The 18,652-nt window shown below is 50.7% G+C and overlaps 1 protein-coding gene across 1 annotated transcript in view; it reads right to left on the bottom strand.

Moving 5' to 3' along the window:
* Positions 1 to 384: 384 nt before the first annotated feature.
* LOC146813025 (uncharacterized) overlaps positions 385 to 18,652 on the bottom strand; it is a 31,733-nt gene continuing 13,465 nt past the window's right edge. Inside the window, exon 5 of the mRNA XM_085614672.1 lies at positions 385 to 857. Coding sequence (XP_085470798.1) covers positions 398 to 857 — 460 coding nt within the window. The 3' untranslated portion in view covers positions 385 to 397. The remainder of the gene's footprint in view (positions 858 to 18,652) is intronic.

Below are 18,652 nucleotides of genomic sequence, written 5' to 3'. Positions count from 1 at the left end.
GTTTCTGAGAAGTGGCGAAAAACAGGGGATACACAATAAGATGGGACACCAGAGATCACACAGCACTGTTGCTGAATCAAGCAATCTGAGTAAAACATGAGCTTCAATTGGAATTCCATAGAGCATATTACCAAGCCCATTATCGCCGTTTTAGCGGCAGTTTTCTGCTGCTAAAGCGGCGATAATTTTATCGCCTGTCTTGATAATATGCCCCCTAGATTTCAGTTTTTTAAGTTATGTATAACTTTTGTTAGGACTACATTGTTAACATACAGGAAGTTTCAAAATGACATGGCACAATCCTGTTGTGTACAAAACGTGCGTTGAAAAGTGTTTTAGGGTAAAAATCGTGAAGAATAATTAAAAACAGAAAGATAATTTAGGGGAAAAAAAATCTTTAATATGGACTTAAGTAGGTAATAAACTCGAGCCGCTGAAATCCACTCGACCCCACTCCTGGGATTTTCATTGAATCGATGGAAAACACATGTAACTGTTTTGATACTTTGATGGAGTCTATAAAGCAACAATATAAAATTAACGTACACATGAAAAGCAGCACACTTATTTCGACTTCCTTGAGTCTCATCAGCACAGTGCAACTTGTGAGAGATCCAACTGCTCTCCAAAGGCAGCTTTTGGGAGAGGCAGAGTCACAAATAACTGCGTATAAGTATTCATTTAAACTTTCTGTCAATGTCCCATGGTCAGTCATTAAAGTTAAGGATCTTTTTTGGCGCTTTTGTTCATATGCTCCAACTTTGGTGCAGATCCAGTTGCGTTTGCTGTAACACTCTCCACCCCTAAGGTCCTTGTAACTCAAGAAGGCGCATTCCGAGTGATCTTCTACTGGAAACCTACAACATAAAGAGAACAATTTCAGAATTAAATTTTCTGCAAGTCTCAGCTTGGTGTGGATTCAATGCTGCTAAAGGGCTTAAACACTGATATATTTTTGAAATACAATAGTATACAAGTGCACCAGCCTGGGGATAGGAGCCTGGCTGGACACACTCTAGACAGACACTTGATGGAGACGACTGAATGTACTGCTGGTGCCACGTGGGCTTCCAGGGAAACAAGTCTCAGTCTAGGCATCCTCTGGATTCATATGTAACATTGTGAGGCAGTGGACAAGAACTGCACGGCTACTTGATGGCACAAGCATCCGCAATGCCAACAGTTCTCTCCTACACGAGCTATTGACTTTAGCCATAGTTCTGTGCAGCATGGCTAAATATAATTTTTAAGAGTGCCATGACATGGCTATCACAGCTGGGGTAGCAAGCCGACAACAGAGGTTGGGTGGAAGAGGCTGTGGCCACAAGGTGACAATGGAGGAGGGACAGGAGGGAATGGAGCGGCGAGCTGACAATAGTAGGCAGATGGATGGGGCTGGGGAAGCAAGCTGACAGATGGGCAGGCCGGAGGGGTTGGGAAAAAAAATGGAGAAGGGGCTCTTGGGGAACATAAGAATAACAACTGAGAGAGGGCGTGAAAGAGGAACTTGGGTGAGATCGAAAAAAACAAACAAAAAAAGCATATGATTTTAACCATGACAATTTGCGAACAGCAAAGCGACAACTAAATGAAACCAGCATTGGCAAACCCAATAGGTCACACCTATGCAAGAGCTATAGGCTTTGGCAATGTGTTTTAGCCATCATGTACACCAGTGTGGCCAATGTTCAGCATGGCTAAAAGTTACTGTCGTGGAGTTGGGTGAAGTAGGCTGGAGAGGGGTAGACTGGAGTAGAGTGGAATGGGGTAGATTGGGGTAAAGTGGAATGGGGTAGATTGGCATAGAGTGGAGCGGATGTAGAGTGGGGTAGAATGGAGTGGAGTGGATTGGGGATGATTGGATTGGAGTGGATTTGAGGAAAGTGGAGTGGGGGAGTTGGGCAGATTAGCGTGGTAGATTGCACTGGGGTAGATTGCACTGGGGTAGATTGCACTGGGGTAGATTGCACTAGGGTAGATTGGGGTAGACTGAAGTGAAGTAGATTTGGGTATATTGAAGTGAGGTAGATTGGAGTGGGGTAGATTGGAGTGTAGTAGATTGGGGTAGTGAGGAATGGGATAAATTGGGGTATATTGGAGTGGAGTAGATTGGGAAAGAGTGGAGTGGGGGGTTTGGAGTAGATTGGAGTGGAGTGAGGTAGTCGGGAGAGTAGTTGATTGGGTGGCTTAGTAGGGTACAATGGAATTTCGACGGAATAGATTGGGGTAGCTTGGAACGGGGTAGATTGGTGTAGAGTGATGGGGAGGATTGGCGTGGGGTTGATTAGACTGGAGTGGGGTGGAGTAGAATGGGGTATACTGGAGTAGAGTGTGGTACAGTGGGGTAGAATGGATACACTGGAGTGGAACAGATTGGGGCAGATTGAACTGGGGAAGATTGGGGTGCAGTGGGGTAGACGAGTTGATTTGAGTGGAGTTGGATAGAGTGGTGTGGGGTAGATTGGGATGGGGTGGGGTAAATTGGGTTAGGGTGAGGTAGATTGTAGTGAAGTAGACTGGGATAGATTGGATTGGTATAGATTTAAGTGGGGTGGACTGAATGGGGTAGACTGGAGAAGGGTAGTTTGGGATCAAGTGTGGTAGGGTAGATTCCAGTAGCATGGAGTAGGGTGGAATGGGTTGGAGTGGGTTAGGTTGTATTGCAATGGGGTTGATTTGAATGTCATGTGGTAGACTGGAGTGAAGTGGCATAGGGTAGGGTAGAGTGGAATGGATTGTGATAAATTGGGGTTGAGTGGAGTGGGGTATATTGGGGTCGAGTGGAGTTGAGTAGATTGGGGTGGAGTTGGATAGATTGGAGTGGAGTTGAGACAAGAGTGAAGTGAAGTGAGATAAACTGGGAAAGACTGGAGTAGAGTGGGTATAGATTGGAGTGGAGAGTGGTGGGGTAGTTTAGGGTGGAATGTCGTAGGTTGGGTGAATTAAAGCACTGTAGATTGGTGAGGGGTAGTCTGCCGTGGAGTGGGGTAGATTGTGATGGGGAAGATTGGAGTAAGGTAGATTGGAGTTGGTTGGGGTAGTCTGGAGTGGGGTGGGGTGGGTTGGGCTGGATTTGGTGGCTTAGACTGGAGTATAGTGTAGTGAAGTAGATTTGAGTGGAGTGAGTAGATTGGAGTGAAGCGAATCTGGGTAGGTTTGGGTAGAGTAAAGTATGGTAGACTGGAGTGGAGTGGAATTGATTGTGGTAGATTGGAGTGGTGAGGTGGATAGATTAGAGTAGAGAGGAGTTGGATAGATTGCAGTGGAGTTAGGAGTGCAGTGGTGTAAATTAGAATGGGGTAAATTGGACTGGGTTATATTGAAGTGGGGTGCGGTAGACGAGAGTGGAGTAAGATAGATTGGAGTGGGTTGGATTAGGGGTTAATTGGAGTGGAGAGGAATGGGGTAGATTGAAGTAGTTTGGGATAGACTGGGGTAGATTGGAGCAGAGCTGGATAGATTTGACTGAAGGGTAGTAGATTGGGTTAGAATGGGGCAGATTGGAGTGAAGTGAGATAGATTGGAGTGGGATAGATTGTAGTGGAGTGGGGTAGATTGGACCGTAGTAGGGTAGACTAGATTAAAGTGGGGTAGACTGGGTTTGAGTGGGATAGATTGAAGTGGGGTAGATTGAGGTGGGATGGACTGGAGTGGGGTAGATTGCAGTGGGGTAGATTGGAGTGGGGTGGGAAAATTGGGGTGGGGTAGATTGGAGTGGAGAAGCATAGATTAGAGTGAATTGGGGCATAGTGGGTCAAATGGAGTGAGGTAGATTGGAGTGGGGTAGAGGAGAGTGGGGTAAGTGGTGTGGAGTGGCATAGGTTGGAATGGCATGGAGTTGAGTAGCATGGTGTGTTGTAGGGTGTCTTAGAGTGGAAGGGTGGAGTGGCATGTTGTAGTTTGGAGTGGAGTGTCGTAGAATGGAGTGGTGAGGCATAGAATGAAGTAGATTGAGGTAGTGTGGAGTATGCATCGTGTGGTTGTGCACTATTACAGACAACACGTTTTCAATTGAAATGACCATTACAGTTGCACAGAAATACGGATTTATACAAACAATAATGTGTGCAAGTCAACTCCCAGTTTGTTGATGAGTTTTGATGATATTCAAATATTTGTTTCAACCCCTCTTCAGGTTAACAAAAAGAATATGATTCATTTGTGATAATTCTAATATATTCTGAAACATCAGCACAGTTCACTTTTTTCATGTGCAAGAAAAATAAAAACATCCCACAGCCTCTCCTCTTACACAGATAATCAGCAGGATTGTCACATAAATGCTCTCACTTTGAAGTTAGAGAAAGAAAAGTGAACACCCCCTCTGTCTTTAAATGCATAACAAACGCGCAAAGATAAGAACAACATATAAAGGCCTGTTTACAGAAAGCTAATTTGTGGAAGACTACAGTAAACAAGGTTTGTGCAACGGGAGGGATTAAGTCAAGCTGGACAGCTAAAAGCACATAAAGCCAGCAAATAGCAAGTAAATGTGTTATAAACCACAAAGCCAATGGTAAACAATAGGCGGAATGGATTCATAGATCAGATTTCTGAATGCCCCCAAGATGTCTTTAGCAAAGCCGACAGTTGTAGGCTGTGACCCACAAAACAGGGGTCATCCTGTAAGGCAGACAAATACGTGAACCATTTTCATTCATAACCTTTACATTAACTCCTTAACCGCGGCGCAAATTCCGCCGCGGTGCAGGAGTTTTAAACAGTGGGCGGGGCTGCGTCAGCCAACGGACATACGCAGCACTAGCGAAGTAGTGCTCGCGATGGCCGTTGGCCGACAAGTGCACGGAACGGGTCAAAATAGAAAACCCTGTCTCGGGTCAATGTTAGTATTGATTTTCCCATGCTAGACACCTCTACTCTGTCAGGAAGTGATGAGGAGGAGAACAATGTCATGAATGCCAGATTATGGCACATTTCCTACATTTCATAGCACACAGATGTGAAGCACATTTGCATATATGTAGGAAATGCCACAATTAAGAGTAAGTCTGCGAAGCATTTTTGTCAATATAGATCACTAGTAATCCTCTTAATTGAGCCAGTGCATCCCACTAGGCCTAATAACTGCATCTTCAAAATATGGGAGCCAGAGTGCTGTGAATGAAAGCAATAATGTAGAAAACACACTTGACTCCAGCTGTCTGAGAGGCATCCTCCATGTTGCTCTTTAAAAAGGTGCCTATATAAAACAAGCATTGGCAAAGCCAATAGGTATCGCCCATGCAAGATCTATTGGCTTTGTCAATGTTCTGTTAGCTATGCAGATTTGTGGAGCGCACTGTCACCCAGGAGGGTATCCTGGCTAATGTGAAGATGTTGTTTGCTAAGGTAAGCAGACACTCAAATAGTGTTCTTTGGTTTTTGTTGCTGCAGAACTTCAGTAAACTTTTGAGGGTTGGAGAAACAAGTGCTTCAGTCACCTTTTGTTTGAAGGCGAGTGCTTCAGAAACTTTTACGTATCCTTAAACATTCTATCTTGGAAATATGGTGTAATAATAAGGGTTCACTGTTGGCATTTAGTGATCTACCGACAACATCAATTGATAGGCAGAACATAGGAAACTGGAAGAATATATCTTAATTTCAGTTCCTGATATCTGAGCCTAGACAGTGTTTATTCCTGTACACCAACAGTGTTAAAATTCATTAGAGTATGTATTCAATGCATTAAAGAGCGAATCTACTCGTTGGACCCTTTTGAGATTAAACATCAAACCTGTTGCCAACTTTTGCACTTTCATAAGAGGATAAATCTTGTACTTGGTACAGTCATGCTTGTGGACTGTCATCTCTGGAAACTAGGACCCTGCAGAGAAGGGAGGGAAAGAAGAGAGAGAGAGAGAGAGAGAGAGAGACAGAGAGAGAGAGAGAGAGAGAGAGAGACAGAGAGAGAGAGAGAGAGACAGAGAGAGAGAGAGAGAGAGAGAGAGAGAGATAGAGAGAGAGAGAGAGAGACAGAGAGAGATAGAGAGAGAGAGAGAGACAGAGAGAGAGAGAGAGAGAGAGACAGAGAGAGAGACAGAGAGAGAGAGAGAGACAGAGAGACAGAGAGAGAGAGAGAGAGAGACAGAGAGAGATAGAGAGAGAGAGAGAGAGACAGAGAGAGATAGAGAGAGAGAGAGAGAGAGACAGAGAGAGAGAGAGAGAGAGAGAGAGAGAGAGAGAGAGAGACAGAGAGAGATAGAGAGAGAGAGAGAGACAGAGAGAGAGAGAGAGAGAGAGAGAGACAGAGAGAGAGACAGAGAGAGAGAGACGAGAGAGAGAGACAGAGAGAGACAGACAGAGACAGAGAGAGAGGACACTGGACACCATGTCCTGCTCCCAGTGAAAGGGAGGACAGGAACAGGGACGAGTGAGGGAGAGCAGAGACAAGTTCCGGTCATGACTAGTATAGTATTAGTGAGGGAATTAAGAATATTTAGAAGTAACTCGTAGTGTGGCGTCTGGTATATACTTTATGACATGACTTCTGGAGATGAATGGGATATAAAACTCTGCGCTGCAGTCCCAAAGTCCAAATGTGGAGAAGCCTTGCAAGATGTGGGAGCCATCTTGGAGTCAAGCCCAAAAAACAGGCTAAAGAAAGCTCCACAATATACCAGTGCTCATTTCAACAGCCTGAAATAAAGGAAACACAAGTACACTAGTGATAAATAAATGCTGCACATTAATAAGTGAACAAAGCATAAAAAGGGGCCAGAGTCGATGTAGTAGTATAGACTGCATCACACAAAGGCAGAATGTGCACAAACTCAAACACACAATAGTGAGAAAACACTGCCCTGTTAACAAATACTTGAGCAAGTGTAGGAACAGATGAGAAGGCAGGGGGAGAAGAGGTTCAACAAGGACCTGGGACACACACGGCTATTCCAAATGCCTTCTTTCAAGCATCCGCATAAGGTTCAAAGCCTGGTAAAGGAGAAGTTAAAGGCATCATTCTGCTCAAAACTCTCCAAAGAATTGGCGAAAAGACTTCAGAAAAAAAAGTCCCAATAAAAATCCTTCAACTAAAGTGAACGAAAGGCAAAAATTGAGAAATCATATTACACACGGCGAGTCCCAAGCGGGAATTGGAACTAAAAAAAATGTAGCAAACAAAATGAACAGAGCACCCATCTCTTCTGAAGCCCAGTGAATTCAGTCGCGCTGTTTCAGAATGGAAGAACTCGGGAAGGGTTCACCTGCACTGGCACCGGGCGAAGGATTGAGTCTCATCAGAGCCCCAGGCACAAATACTCGAGGCAGTGATTGGGAAAAATGGAACTCTTACGTCCATCTTATCATGATATGAGTGTTAATGGGGGGAGGGGGGGTGCCCATTAGGGAAAACGCAGCTCTAATGTACATTTATTTCATCCTTTTGGAAATCAACAGAGTGGGAGGGGGTAGATGTTCGAAAACACTATTGAGAGCGGGAGGAGTTTGAAACAACTAGAGTGTGGGAGGGGGTAGGGGAGAGTACTTGAACACACTACAGAGAGGAGAAAGTAGGTGCTTGAAAACACTACAGAGAGCGAGTGGGGGGCTTAGGTGTTTGAAAACACTACAGAGAGTGGGAGGGGATGGGGTAGGAGTTTTAAAGCACTACAGAAAGCGGGAGGCGGTACGGACTTGATAACACTACAGAGAACGGGAGAGGGTAGTGTAGTGTCCTGCAGGACATGTTCTAGTGTTCAGCAGGCAGCTGTCTTCCCAGCCACTCCCTTGAGGGCTGGACACATTTGCAGCCCCACTCATCCATCCCGGGTGTCACGAGTGACGTGGCCCCACCAATAAAAGGGCCCGGATGCACGTGCTCGTGGCCAGTTACTGTACCATACCACCTGGTGTCCGTCTCAGTCATTGCCATCATGTGGGCCTGAGGCCCGACACCACATTGGCGACGAGGCAGGCAGCCAACCACGCATACCTGCTGCTCTGCGCTTCATCATCCCTCGTGGCGGAGAAAATGAGCCCGGCAGGCGGTAACTTCCACTGAGCTATCTACGGCCACCTGTGACGGCAGTGATGCTCGGACGTGATACCGATCTCCGCATCCAAGAGCAACGACTGGAGACCAGCCGTGCCTCATCCCCACTGGCGTCTGAGGTGGAGGAGAGGTCATGCAACCCTGGTGAGGGCGAGTGCCCTGCGATGCCAGCAATGCATCCGCTGCCAAGCTCACCGGCGATAAGGAGACGCTTAAGCCCCCGCCCTGCTCCCTCTTACCGTACAGTCTGAGGAGCTGGACGGTTCTTGCACACTGACGGCTGCGCAGTGCAGCGCAGAGGTGCCATGGAGGGAGGAGGAATCAATGTCCAAGGGAGGCCCTGCACCGGCTGCTCGCAGCGTGCCTCATAGCTCGCGAGTGCAAGGGAGGCCACCACAGCCGTTGAGGAGGAGATCGCCTTTCAGCAGCCCACCATGTGGTAAGCCAGAGAACTGTGCACAAGGGTGGGAGAGGCCACCCCACCATGAATGTGTGCCTCTACCGCCATCCCATGCCTTCATGACACTCACCCTGTGGGGGGCTGTGAGCGAGAAGCCGTGCATGCGGAGCCTTCAGTTCCTCTCTGCATCTGCTCCCGTGAGGCTCATGGGGACCGGACAACCCGCGACATCTGAGCAGCCACCGGAACGCTGAAGGAGAGGGCCCAGCAAACTCAGTGCCCACAGTGCAAGGCCCGTGGCGTCAGGAATGCTTTGGAGGCCTCCGTTCAACAAGGTAGTGCCACCTAGCGGTCAACTGTGGATACCGCACCCCCACGGTCGCATCAAGTCAAGCTGCCCAGCCAGCCTGCCTGCAGAAACGCAGAGGATGTCCTGAACCCGCATGGATGGCGTGCAGGAGGAGAAGCGTTTCTGAAGCCTATGGGGAACGCCCCTAGTGGCCGTATGCCTGCACTGCCGTTTGTGAACAGAGCACCAGCATTAGAGTCCCCAAAAATTGCCAGCATCCTCAGCACACTGTGAGGCCCGAAGCGCACCCTCTGTAGTGTCAAAGGCAAACGCCTACAGTAAGAAAACTCACCACACCTCAGCCCCAGCCCAAAGTTCAGCTCGACCGGAGGCCCCCTGAGAGGAGAACACGGGGGTATCAACACAATTTATCAGGAGCACAGGAAATCACAAAACAGAAGCAGAGCCCCAAGTGCCCCTGCTTACCTCGAAATGCCTGCACCAGCAAGAGCAGCCTTCTCTCTCTGCAAAGGAGAGCCTCCCGGCCGGAGTCTCAGGAATCAGCTGGGACCGGTGAAAAAGAACTGTGACAGTGCCACCTGGTGGCTAGTAGTTGCATCACACCCTGCCCAGGAAGCAGCACTCCGCGGGAAGCCCTGCAACAGAATGCAGTAACCACACTCCCAGCACAGACTCGCTAACAGGAGAGTGGTAGTTTTGAAATGTCTTCCAGCTCCCATGCTGCTGTCATGGTGGGAACTACCTAATTGAAATTAATTACAGCCAGCGCTGGAAGAGGGGAGCAGTAGCACCACGGCAAACGCAGCACTGCTGCTACACGCACTGGTAGCAGGACGGACACAGTAGCCAGGTCCGAGAGAAGAGAAACTTTACACCCCAGCAGGGCATAGTTTCATTTCGCCACCAGCGGAACTCAGGAGCCCCTGAACACTGACAAGATGCGTTAGTCAGTCTGCAAGGCCCCAAAGCAACAAGCCTAGGAAAGGGAGAAGAAGGCTTTGAGAGACACAGCCAGGACGGATGATAAGTTCACCACATGCCCCACTGGGCTGCCTAGATTTTCAAAGGAGAAAGACTGTTGCACGTCACCAAGGGCCACCAAGAAGCCCGAAGGCCCTCCAGCCCAGGCAAGCGCAGACGAAACACAAGCAGCAACACCCAAGACAGTTGCCACCAGCAAGGGTGGGCGACCAGCCAGACAACAAAATCTAAAGGTAGCTGTCCTCACCAACAGCACAAGAAAGACTGGTGCAGAGCGCACACTGCAAGCGGCTGCCCAACGCCAACGCCAGTAAGGAGATCACTACTCGCTCCTGCTGGTGTACAGACAACTGCAAGCTACAACACAGGGACACTTAGTGCCAGAAGAGAGCGCTCAAGAAGAGGACGGAGCGCACCAAGTCAGAGATGCGCAGAGGGCCGCGCCAGCGAATCTCACAGCACGGGCAGGCACCCGGGAGATAGAGACATCTCCATACAGAAGCACTGCTGAACGCAGCACAGAGAGAAACTACATCTCTACTGCTCCAGCGAAGCCCGGTAGTGTGCCAAAGACAACGCAGAGTGTCCTCCCTCACACTGCCTCAAGACGGAGTCGTCGGTGACCCAAGACAGGCAAGAACGGTGTCGCGCACTTCATGCTAGCAGGCCGCCACAGCAGCATGTGCTCCAAAGACAGGCGATACGTGACCAGACGTCACGTCGCACAGCATGCAAGGAGCATGTCACACAAAGTGACCAGTCCCGTCAAGCATACCAGACTGAAGGAAGAAGCAGGTGCCACGACAGTGCCGCTTCGAGGTCCAAGCGCAACGCCCTCGAGGGGAGAAGAGTGATAGCCCTGTCACCCCAAAGAACCGGATGAACACAGGTGCGCTGAACAGACCAACAAGAGGAGAAGACCGAGGACTCGCACCGCAAGCCAAGAGCACACCCAGACACACCAGACAGCCACCAAGGCGGACCGACGTCCCTGGACACAGCCTCACAGAAGAACCGAACATAAGCTGTAGCAAGCGCAAACCGAGTCTCTCCCCAATGCTTTCCCAGGCGGCCGTCCATCCCCGAGTGTCGGCAGTCTAAGTTAAACAGCATCCCTGCTCCTAACCGCAGATACCACGGGTGAAGATCAGCACCGAGTGTCCTTCCTCACACTGCCTAAAGATGGAGTCAGCAGTGGCTCACCAACATGCAAGAGAGGAGTCGCACACTCTCTGTGGCATGCCGCCACCGAAGATCAACCTCGGCAAGGCTGAGACACATGGCTGTTAAGTCCCTCCAGACATCCAACTCTACCAGCAAGTCACCACCACCTGTTATTCCAACTCAACATATGGCTGGCAACTGCCATCACGCCAGCCCTCATCACATGCGTCAAAAAAATACCATCCCCAGCGTACCGATGGACTGGAGTCCTACACTGTTGCCACATCAGCCGACAAAAGAAACCAGAGGCTACCTGCGAACCTGGCCTACACCTGAACCGCAGCAGCGAGAGCATGTCTTGACCAAGACTCATCTACCCTCGAGGGTTGTGTGTGCGACTAAGTATCGGTTCCTCTGTGGTCCTGCAGCTGCCCGCAGTCGGCACACAAGCGGCCCCAGTGCAGCCCTCCTGTAGTCCCGTAGCAATCCCAACAACGAGCCTCTACAGGCAGGAGAGTGAGAATAGACATTGCCCCCACGACAGGTTATCAGTTACAGGCATGGGGTTCAACAGAGACAATCGATCAGGCAACACCTCCGTGAACTCTCATCATGGACTCCATCCGTACTCATGACGCAGCCCATTGTATGAACTGTTAGACCTCACCACAGACCATCTTCGACATCAGCAGAGCGGAGCCACGCAAGACTGTAAGACATGTCATCATCAGTGAGCTGACGGTATGCAGGGGACGTCTCCAAGCCAGCGGTCGTGTCCTGAACCCCTCAGGTCTAACTACGAGTGCCCGCTGAGATGGTCCTGCTGCAGGCAGAGTCAGCAGCCCATGTCTGACGTCTTCCCGCCACCTGACTCGTAAGGCTGATGGACCCTGTGGTGTTTAGTTGACTGTTTGTCCCCACAGCTTGGACTAATGTTTGTTGTTGTTCTTCAATAAAGTTGGGGCGGATTGTAATGTCCTGCAGGACACGGTCTAGTTTTCAGCAGGCAGGTGTCTTCCCAGCCACTCCCTTGAGGGCTGGACACTTGCACCCCCACATATCCATCACGGGTGTCACGAGTGATGTGGCCCCGCCAATAAAAGGGCCCGGGTGCACATGCTCATGGCCAGTCACTGTACCAAACCACCTGGTGTCCGTGTCAGTCATTGCCATCATGTGGTCCTGAGGTCCGACACCACAGGTAGGTGTTTGAAAACACTACAGAGAGCGGGAGGGGTAGGTGTTTAAAAAACACTACAGAGAGCTGGAGAGGGTAGGTTTTTGAAAACACTACGGAGAGCGGGAGTGGGTGACGGAGGATGTTTGCAAACACTAGAGAGAGCGGGAGGGGATTCAGGAGGGTGATTGAAAACACTACAGCGCGGGGGAAGGTGCCTGAAAAAACATCAGAGAGCGGGTGGGGATGGGCTTAGATGTTCGAAAACACTTCAGAGAGTTGAAGGGGATGTGGTAGGTGTTTGAAAGAACTACAGCGAGCGGGAGGGGGTAGGTGTTTGAAAACACTACAGAGGGCCGGAGAGGGTAGGTGTTTGAAAAGACTGCAAAGAGCGGGAGGGGGTAGGTGTTTGAAAACACTACAGACAGCAGGAGGAGGGAGGTGCATGAAAACATTACAGAGGGCGGGAGAGGGTAGGTGTTGGAAAACACTGCAAAGAGTAGGAGGGGGTAGGTGTTTGAAAAATGTACAGAAAGCGGGAGGGGTAGGTGTTTGAAATGACTACAGGGGACAGGAGAGGGTAGGTATTTGAAAAATGTACAGAAAGCATGAGGGGTAGGTGTTTGAAAACACTACAGGGAGCAGGAGGGGTGGTGGAGGGTGTTTGAAAACATTGGGAGAGTGGGAGGGGGTGGAGGAGCATGATTGAAAACACTACAAAGAGAGGGAGGGGGTGGGGAAGGGTGTTTGCAAACACCATTGAGAGTGGGAGGGGGTAGGTGTTTGAAAATACTACAGAGAGCGGGAGAGGGTAGGTGTTTGAAAACACTATGGAGAGGGGTGTAGTGATCACTGTTCTAGTTGTTGCCAGCACCAGCCACTCCCTGAGGGCTGGCTTACACTCACCCCATACCTATCCAGCACAGGCATCACTGGACATTTGACCCTGGCAATAAAAGGGGCCAGGTGCACGTGCCCTGAGCCAGTTCTACCATGTAACCATCTGTGTCTGTGTCCAGTGATTCTAGAGTGCATGAGGGCATAGGGCCCTGCGCTAGACATTACATTGGGGATGAGCGGGCTAATCCCGCGTATGCAGCCGCCTTGTTTGGTGGTGAAAGGGGGAGAGTACTGCCAGGGTTGAGGGCACCCCCTGGAAGCCGGTGCAGTACACGCCGGCGGCCAGCGGGGCATAAGAAGAGCCCCGAGGTGAAAGAGGTGCTCAGGAGCCTACCCCACACCTGCGATGCCCGTGAAAATATAGCAGCATCCGCTCCGACCGCAGTGAGACTGGTGTGGGGGAAAGTGAGAGCCCTGTGCGGCGAGCCAAGGAGCGGGTGGCAACCCCCTGCCAGCAGCCTGATCGCCTGCAAGGCATGTGAGGAGCCTATTGCAAGAACCCTACCGCCTACGACTGAAGACCAAGAGGAGTGGGTGCCCACCCCGCATCAGCAGAGCCCGCCAAGGTTTGCGCAAGAGGTGAGCCTGTGAGTGTAGCCGAATGAGAGGAAGGGCCGACCAAGCTTCAGTACCCGAGTGCCGGAGTGACCCAGTCCCGAGGAAATACCTATCCACAGCCCCGACTGTCATTGTGTAATGGCTGAGGCAGAAAGGCAGCAGAGCGGAAAAGCAGCCCGCTGGTGGAGCAGAAACGGCACGCAGCTGGTAAAGAAGAGGTTGACCAGAGTAGGTGCCCGTGTGAGGAGAAACCGCCCGTGACCATCCTGCTGCAGACCGCAGGTGTGCTAGGTAGCCCGGCGATGTGAAGAGCCCTGGGGAGGAAGGAACATGGGGGCCGGAATACAGGAGAAGCGGCGTGGTCCGCAGCGTATGCGAAGCCACTGCGGCTGCCTGGAGCAACCTGATCCTCAAGTGTCCCCTCTGCCCTAGAGTAGGCGTGGTGTGAGGACTGCGTTTTCACTCACCTGCTGTAAAGACGGGCGCTGTACACCACGCGTGCACGCGTCGAAGAATGGAGAGTTCCAGTCAGCAAGTCTAGCCCCCTGTAGTGGCAGGGAATGAGGGAGTCGAGGCAGCGACACTGGATAGGAATGACTTTATTGGAAGTATAATTGCAAAGGCCCACGAGGAGCAGGCGGGGAGACAACCGCCCGTTACAATCTCCGCGCTCTTCTCCCGATCCTCTCCCCACCCCCTGACGTCACGGCCGCCCAAGATAGCTGATTGGCCACGACGTCAGGAGGCTTGACAAACACGGAGAAAAGACTACTCCCTTCTAGTGCGACACGAGTTACATTACACTCATGTACGACATCTCCCCCCTTAACAATACAAAGAATTAACAAAATTTCATCTCATAACAAAATCGTCGAATCTCTTGGGTGCTCTGATATGCCTTGCCGGCCTACTTGGGGTAACTTACTGAGGGTGTCCCACCCAGCCAGTGCCAGTATCACCTTGGCCAGAGCTTCGATCATTTTGACTGTCACCCCTCACATGTTTGGGGCTTGTTCCATTCCGCCCTTCGGCACCACCCGTGACACACCGCATACTCCCACTCTTATCTGCACTGCCACGTCCGGTCCACCCTTGGACGGGGGAATTATCCCCATTCTCATCATCGCACATACTTCCGTAAGCGACCTCATTATCCTGCCATTCAAGCACACTGTCATCGCCCACGGTCTCACGCACACGACCGCCCCTCATGATGATTTCCTCCTGACCAGTTTTGAGCTTGACTATGTCGTCCTTACTACGCCATCCACCTCCTTCCAGACATACTGCCCCTCTTGTCGCTTCTTGCACACGTACAGGGGTTTGAAACACTGATTCCCCCTTCATCACTTTGTGTGGCTTCTTCACCAGTACCCAATCTCCCTGCTCTATTTCTTTTGCTTTGGCTCTGTTCACCATATCAGCGTACCGATTGTTGCTCTCTTGCTTAGCCACAATTCGTTCCTTGACTCTCAACATCTCATCCTGTATAGTCTCAGTTTCATCCCCCATGTCATACTATTTGTTGAATTTGGGGGTAAGCTCGTTCATGCACCTTCTCCCTCTCATCAAATAGAACGGTGTGTGACCTGTGACTTCATTAGGCGTATTATGAAAGGTCTGTACTTTATCCGCTATAAACGCCTTCACATCCATGTGGGACGCAACTGCCTGTTGAAGACCCTCTTTGAGGAATCTATTCATCCGCTCAACCTGCCCATTACTCTTCGGGCTGTACAGTGGAGTCTTCTCCTGCTTGATTCCCAACTTGGCCAGGAACTCCGTCATCTGCCTGGACACCAGCTGAGTGCCATTGTCAGAAACCATGATCTTCGGCTGCCCCTCTAACGCAAAGACTTTCTTCAGCACCTTGATTACCCGCTCCGTGGTAACCTCCCGAACAAACTTGTAGTGAATCCACTTGGAGAAGTAATCGGTGAGAACTATGAGGTGTCTGCAGTCGTCCGATAGCAGGGCAAACGGACCCGCGAAATCAATAGCAATCTTGCTCCAGGAGCCGACCGGTATGTCCACCAGTTGCAGCTCCCCTTTGCCTGTCTTCCAATGTTTGTCGGCTCTCAAGCACTGCTCGCATCGATCTATAAAGCTGCATACGTCGCTGCACATCCCTGGCCACCAGTAGTATTGTTTAAGAAGATTTTTGGTAGAGGTGCTACCTGGGTGGCCCCTGTGGGCAATCCTGATTAGCTTGTCCCTGAGCCCTTCCGGAGGCACAAACAGCTCATGCCTCTTCAAGAAACCGTTTTCAAGAGTAAGTTCAGCGCTTATCTGCTGGAAACATCTGAGCGCTCCGTGCAAGTTCCAGACCGGAGGCCAATGAGATGTCATGTGGTCCATCACTCTGCAAATGGTCATGTCTTTTTCCTGGGTTGCCAGCCACTCTTCTTCAGAGATGGATCCTTCGCAAATGGCCGTTGCGTCCACCATAGCCACCACACATTCCGTGTCATCCAGGGAACAGCCCTCCTCTCCGTTCACTGGCATGCGCGATAGGCATTCCGCCCTGCTGTTGAGGCCGCCTTTGATGTGTCTGATGACAAAGTGGTACTCTTGCAGCTTGGACAGTAAGCGCAGGAGCCTCGAGCTGGCTTTCCCATTACCGCGGCCTTCACCATCCATCATGTATATCAGGGGTTTGTGATCCGTGACAATTTCGAACAACTTGCCCCACAGATAGTTCTTTAATTTTTCCACTGCCCAGTGCAAGCGAGCGTCTCACGCTCGATGGTGCTGTAGTGTTTCTCTGCATCGCTCAAAGACCGGGATATAAACGCTATGGTATTCTCCTTCTTCCCTTGGAATTGGCAGAACACAGAGCCGATACCTTTAGCGCTGGCGTCGACCGTGATCACATTCCGGAGGTCCTTGTTGTATGGTTGCAACACTGGAGCTGCAACAATGGCGCGCTTGACGGATTCGAAGGCTGCGCTTTGTTCCGATGCCCACACGTACTTTTCGTTCTTCCGCAGCAGTTTCCTCAGAGGTTCCACCGTGGCTGCGTATCCCTGCATGAACTTCGAATAATACTCGCTGAGCCCCAGAAACGATCGTAAGGCGTCCTTATCTCCGGGACATGGGGCATCTCGTATGGCCTTCACCAAGTCATCCTTGGGCGCAATACCATCCAGGGTCAGAACGTGCCCCAAGTATTCGATCTTGCTCTCCATGAACTTGCATTTGTCTTTGGAGACCGTCATCCCTTTCTCCCGCAAGACCTCCAGTACCTTGCCCAGCAGCGCCAGGTGCCCCTTCTCATCTTCCGTGTGGACCAGGATGTCGTCCTGGAACGCTTCGACACCCTCCATGTCGCAGAAGAGCAGATCCATCAGCTTCTGAAAGACGCCCGACGCCGATGCAAGGCCGAACGGAAGACGGACGTACCTGTACGCTCCGAACGGGGTGATGAAGGTCGTCAGTTTCTTGGAATCCTCCGTGAGGCACACCTGGTGGTACGCTGACTTCAGATCTATCAGAGTGAAGAACCTCGACCCTGATGTGGATGACAAAATCTCTTGAATGTTGGGTAGCGGATGACAGTTCACCAGGATATTTTTGTTCAAGGACCGCAGGTCCACACACAGCCGAATGTCCCCTGTCCTCTTCTTTTTGGACACTACGATCGCGGACACCCATTCCGATGCGCCTGCTTCCTCTATCACTCCTTCCTGTTTCAATCTATCTAGGACAGCCTTCAGCTCCCCCCTGACAGAGAGAGGAACTGTTCTAACCTTATGTTTTATCGGCACCGCACCTTCCTTCAACTGTATAGCGTGCACAAATCCTCTCACACACCCTACCTCGTTTTTAAAAACGGCATCGAATTTGTCAGTGACCTCAGACAACCCATCATGCACATCATCTGGCTGGATATAGTTGACCCAGTCGTCACGCAGAACTATGGGATCGGCAGCCCCAGGGACCAGGATCACACCCAACTTCGCTAGGTCCTTCCACCCCACAAGGTTCTTCCCTTTCTCAGCCACGTAAATTTTTGTCCTCACTGTCCGCCCTCTAAAGGTGAGGGTATCACAAAAGTACCCTTTCATCACTATGTCTTGTTCCCCAAAGGCCTTCGGATTCACATCCGTCTCACGCAATCGCACACCCTGCCACTTCACATCAAATGTCGTGTCGGAAATCAAGGTAATAGGGGAACCAGAATCAGCCGTAAACGGCAACTCTACAGCACCAATCAGGACGGAGCCGATGGACCCCTTCACTCTGCCATCCTCCGCATCAATGGACAGCACGATGTCCGCATTCGTATCCAAATCGCTATCGCTCACCGAGCTCACTCTCACACTCCCCCCAGTTTTCCTGGTTTTACACACTGCCGCGAAGTGGCCCACTTTCTTGCATTTGGTGCAGCTTTTGGTCAGAGCCGGGCAAGCCCTGCTGTCCGCCAAGTGATCCCGTGCCCCACACCTAAAGCAAGCGAGCGGTCTCCTGCCTCCCCCTCTATCGCTCGCCGCCTTGTCTGGAGTCTTAGGCGCACTTTTATGTTTGTCCTGCACGTAGAACACATTCGAAGCCTGGCTCGTGCTCGCAAGCTCCCTAGTGGACACCAAGGATCTTTCTATGGCCTTTGCAATGGCCACCACATCATTCAGTGAAGGGTTCCTACAAGCCAAAACCGTTCCTGCACCTTCTTAGAATGGCAGTAAAACACCACCTGGTCCCTGATGTATGTATCAGTCATCTCAGCAAATTCACAGTCTTGGGCCAAAACGCGTAAACATGCAATGTACTCTTCCATAGTCTCTCCCTCATCCTGTTTCCGCAACGCAAACTTGTGGCGCCCCACCATGATGTTACATTCCTCGGAAAACTGCAGTTCAAGCCGCTTAACCGCCTCCTGGTACTCATTCAGAGGAGCGAGGGCCCCCGGGGGGTTCACATATTCTGGTAAGCTGTCGAAAACCTCTTGGCCAGCCTTCCCCAGCAGTCTGAATAAGAGCGCCTTCTTGCGCTCGGCGTCATACTTCTTGCCGTCTATGGAAACTATATAGTTTTCAAAAGTGCGCAACCACCCCTTCCACTTCATGCACGGCTTACCAGGGGATTCGAGGAAGAGAGGAGGCATGCAGATATTGTTAGGCTGCGCCATCACCGGAGGAACAGGCACCACAAGCGGGAGCGGGGCCGCCG

The sequence above is a fragment of the Triturus cristatus genome, chromosome 7 (genome assembly GCF_964204655.1).
Source record: "Triturus cristatus chromosome 7, aTriCri1.1, whole genome shotgun sequence".
Classification (NCBI taxonomy): domain Eukaryota; kingdom Metazoa; phylum Chordata; class Amphibia; order Caudata; family Salamandridae; genus Triturus; species Triturus cristatus.
This window is presented reverse-complemented; position numbering and strand designations above follow the sequence as displayed.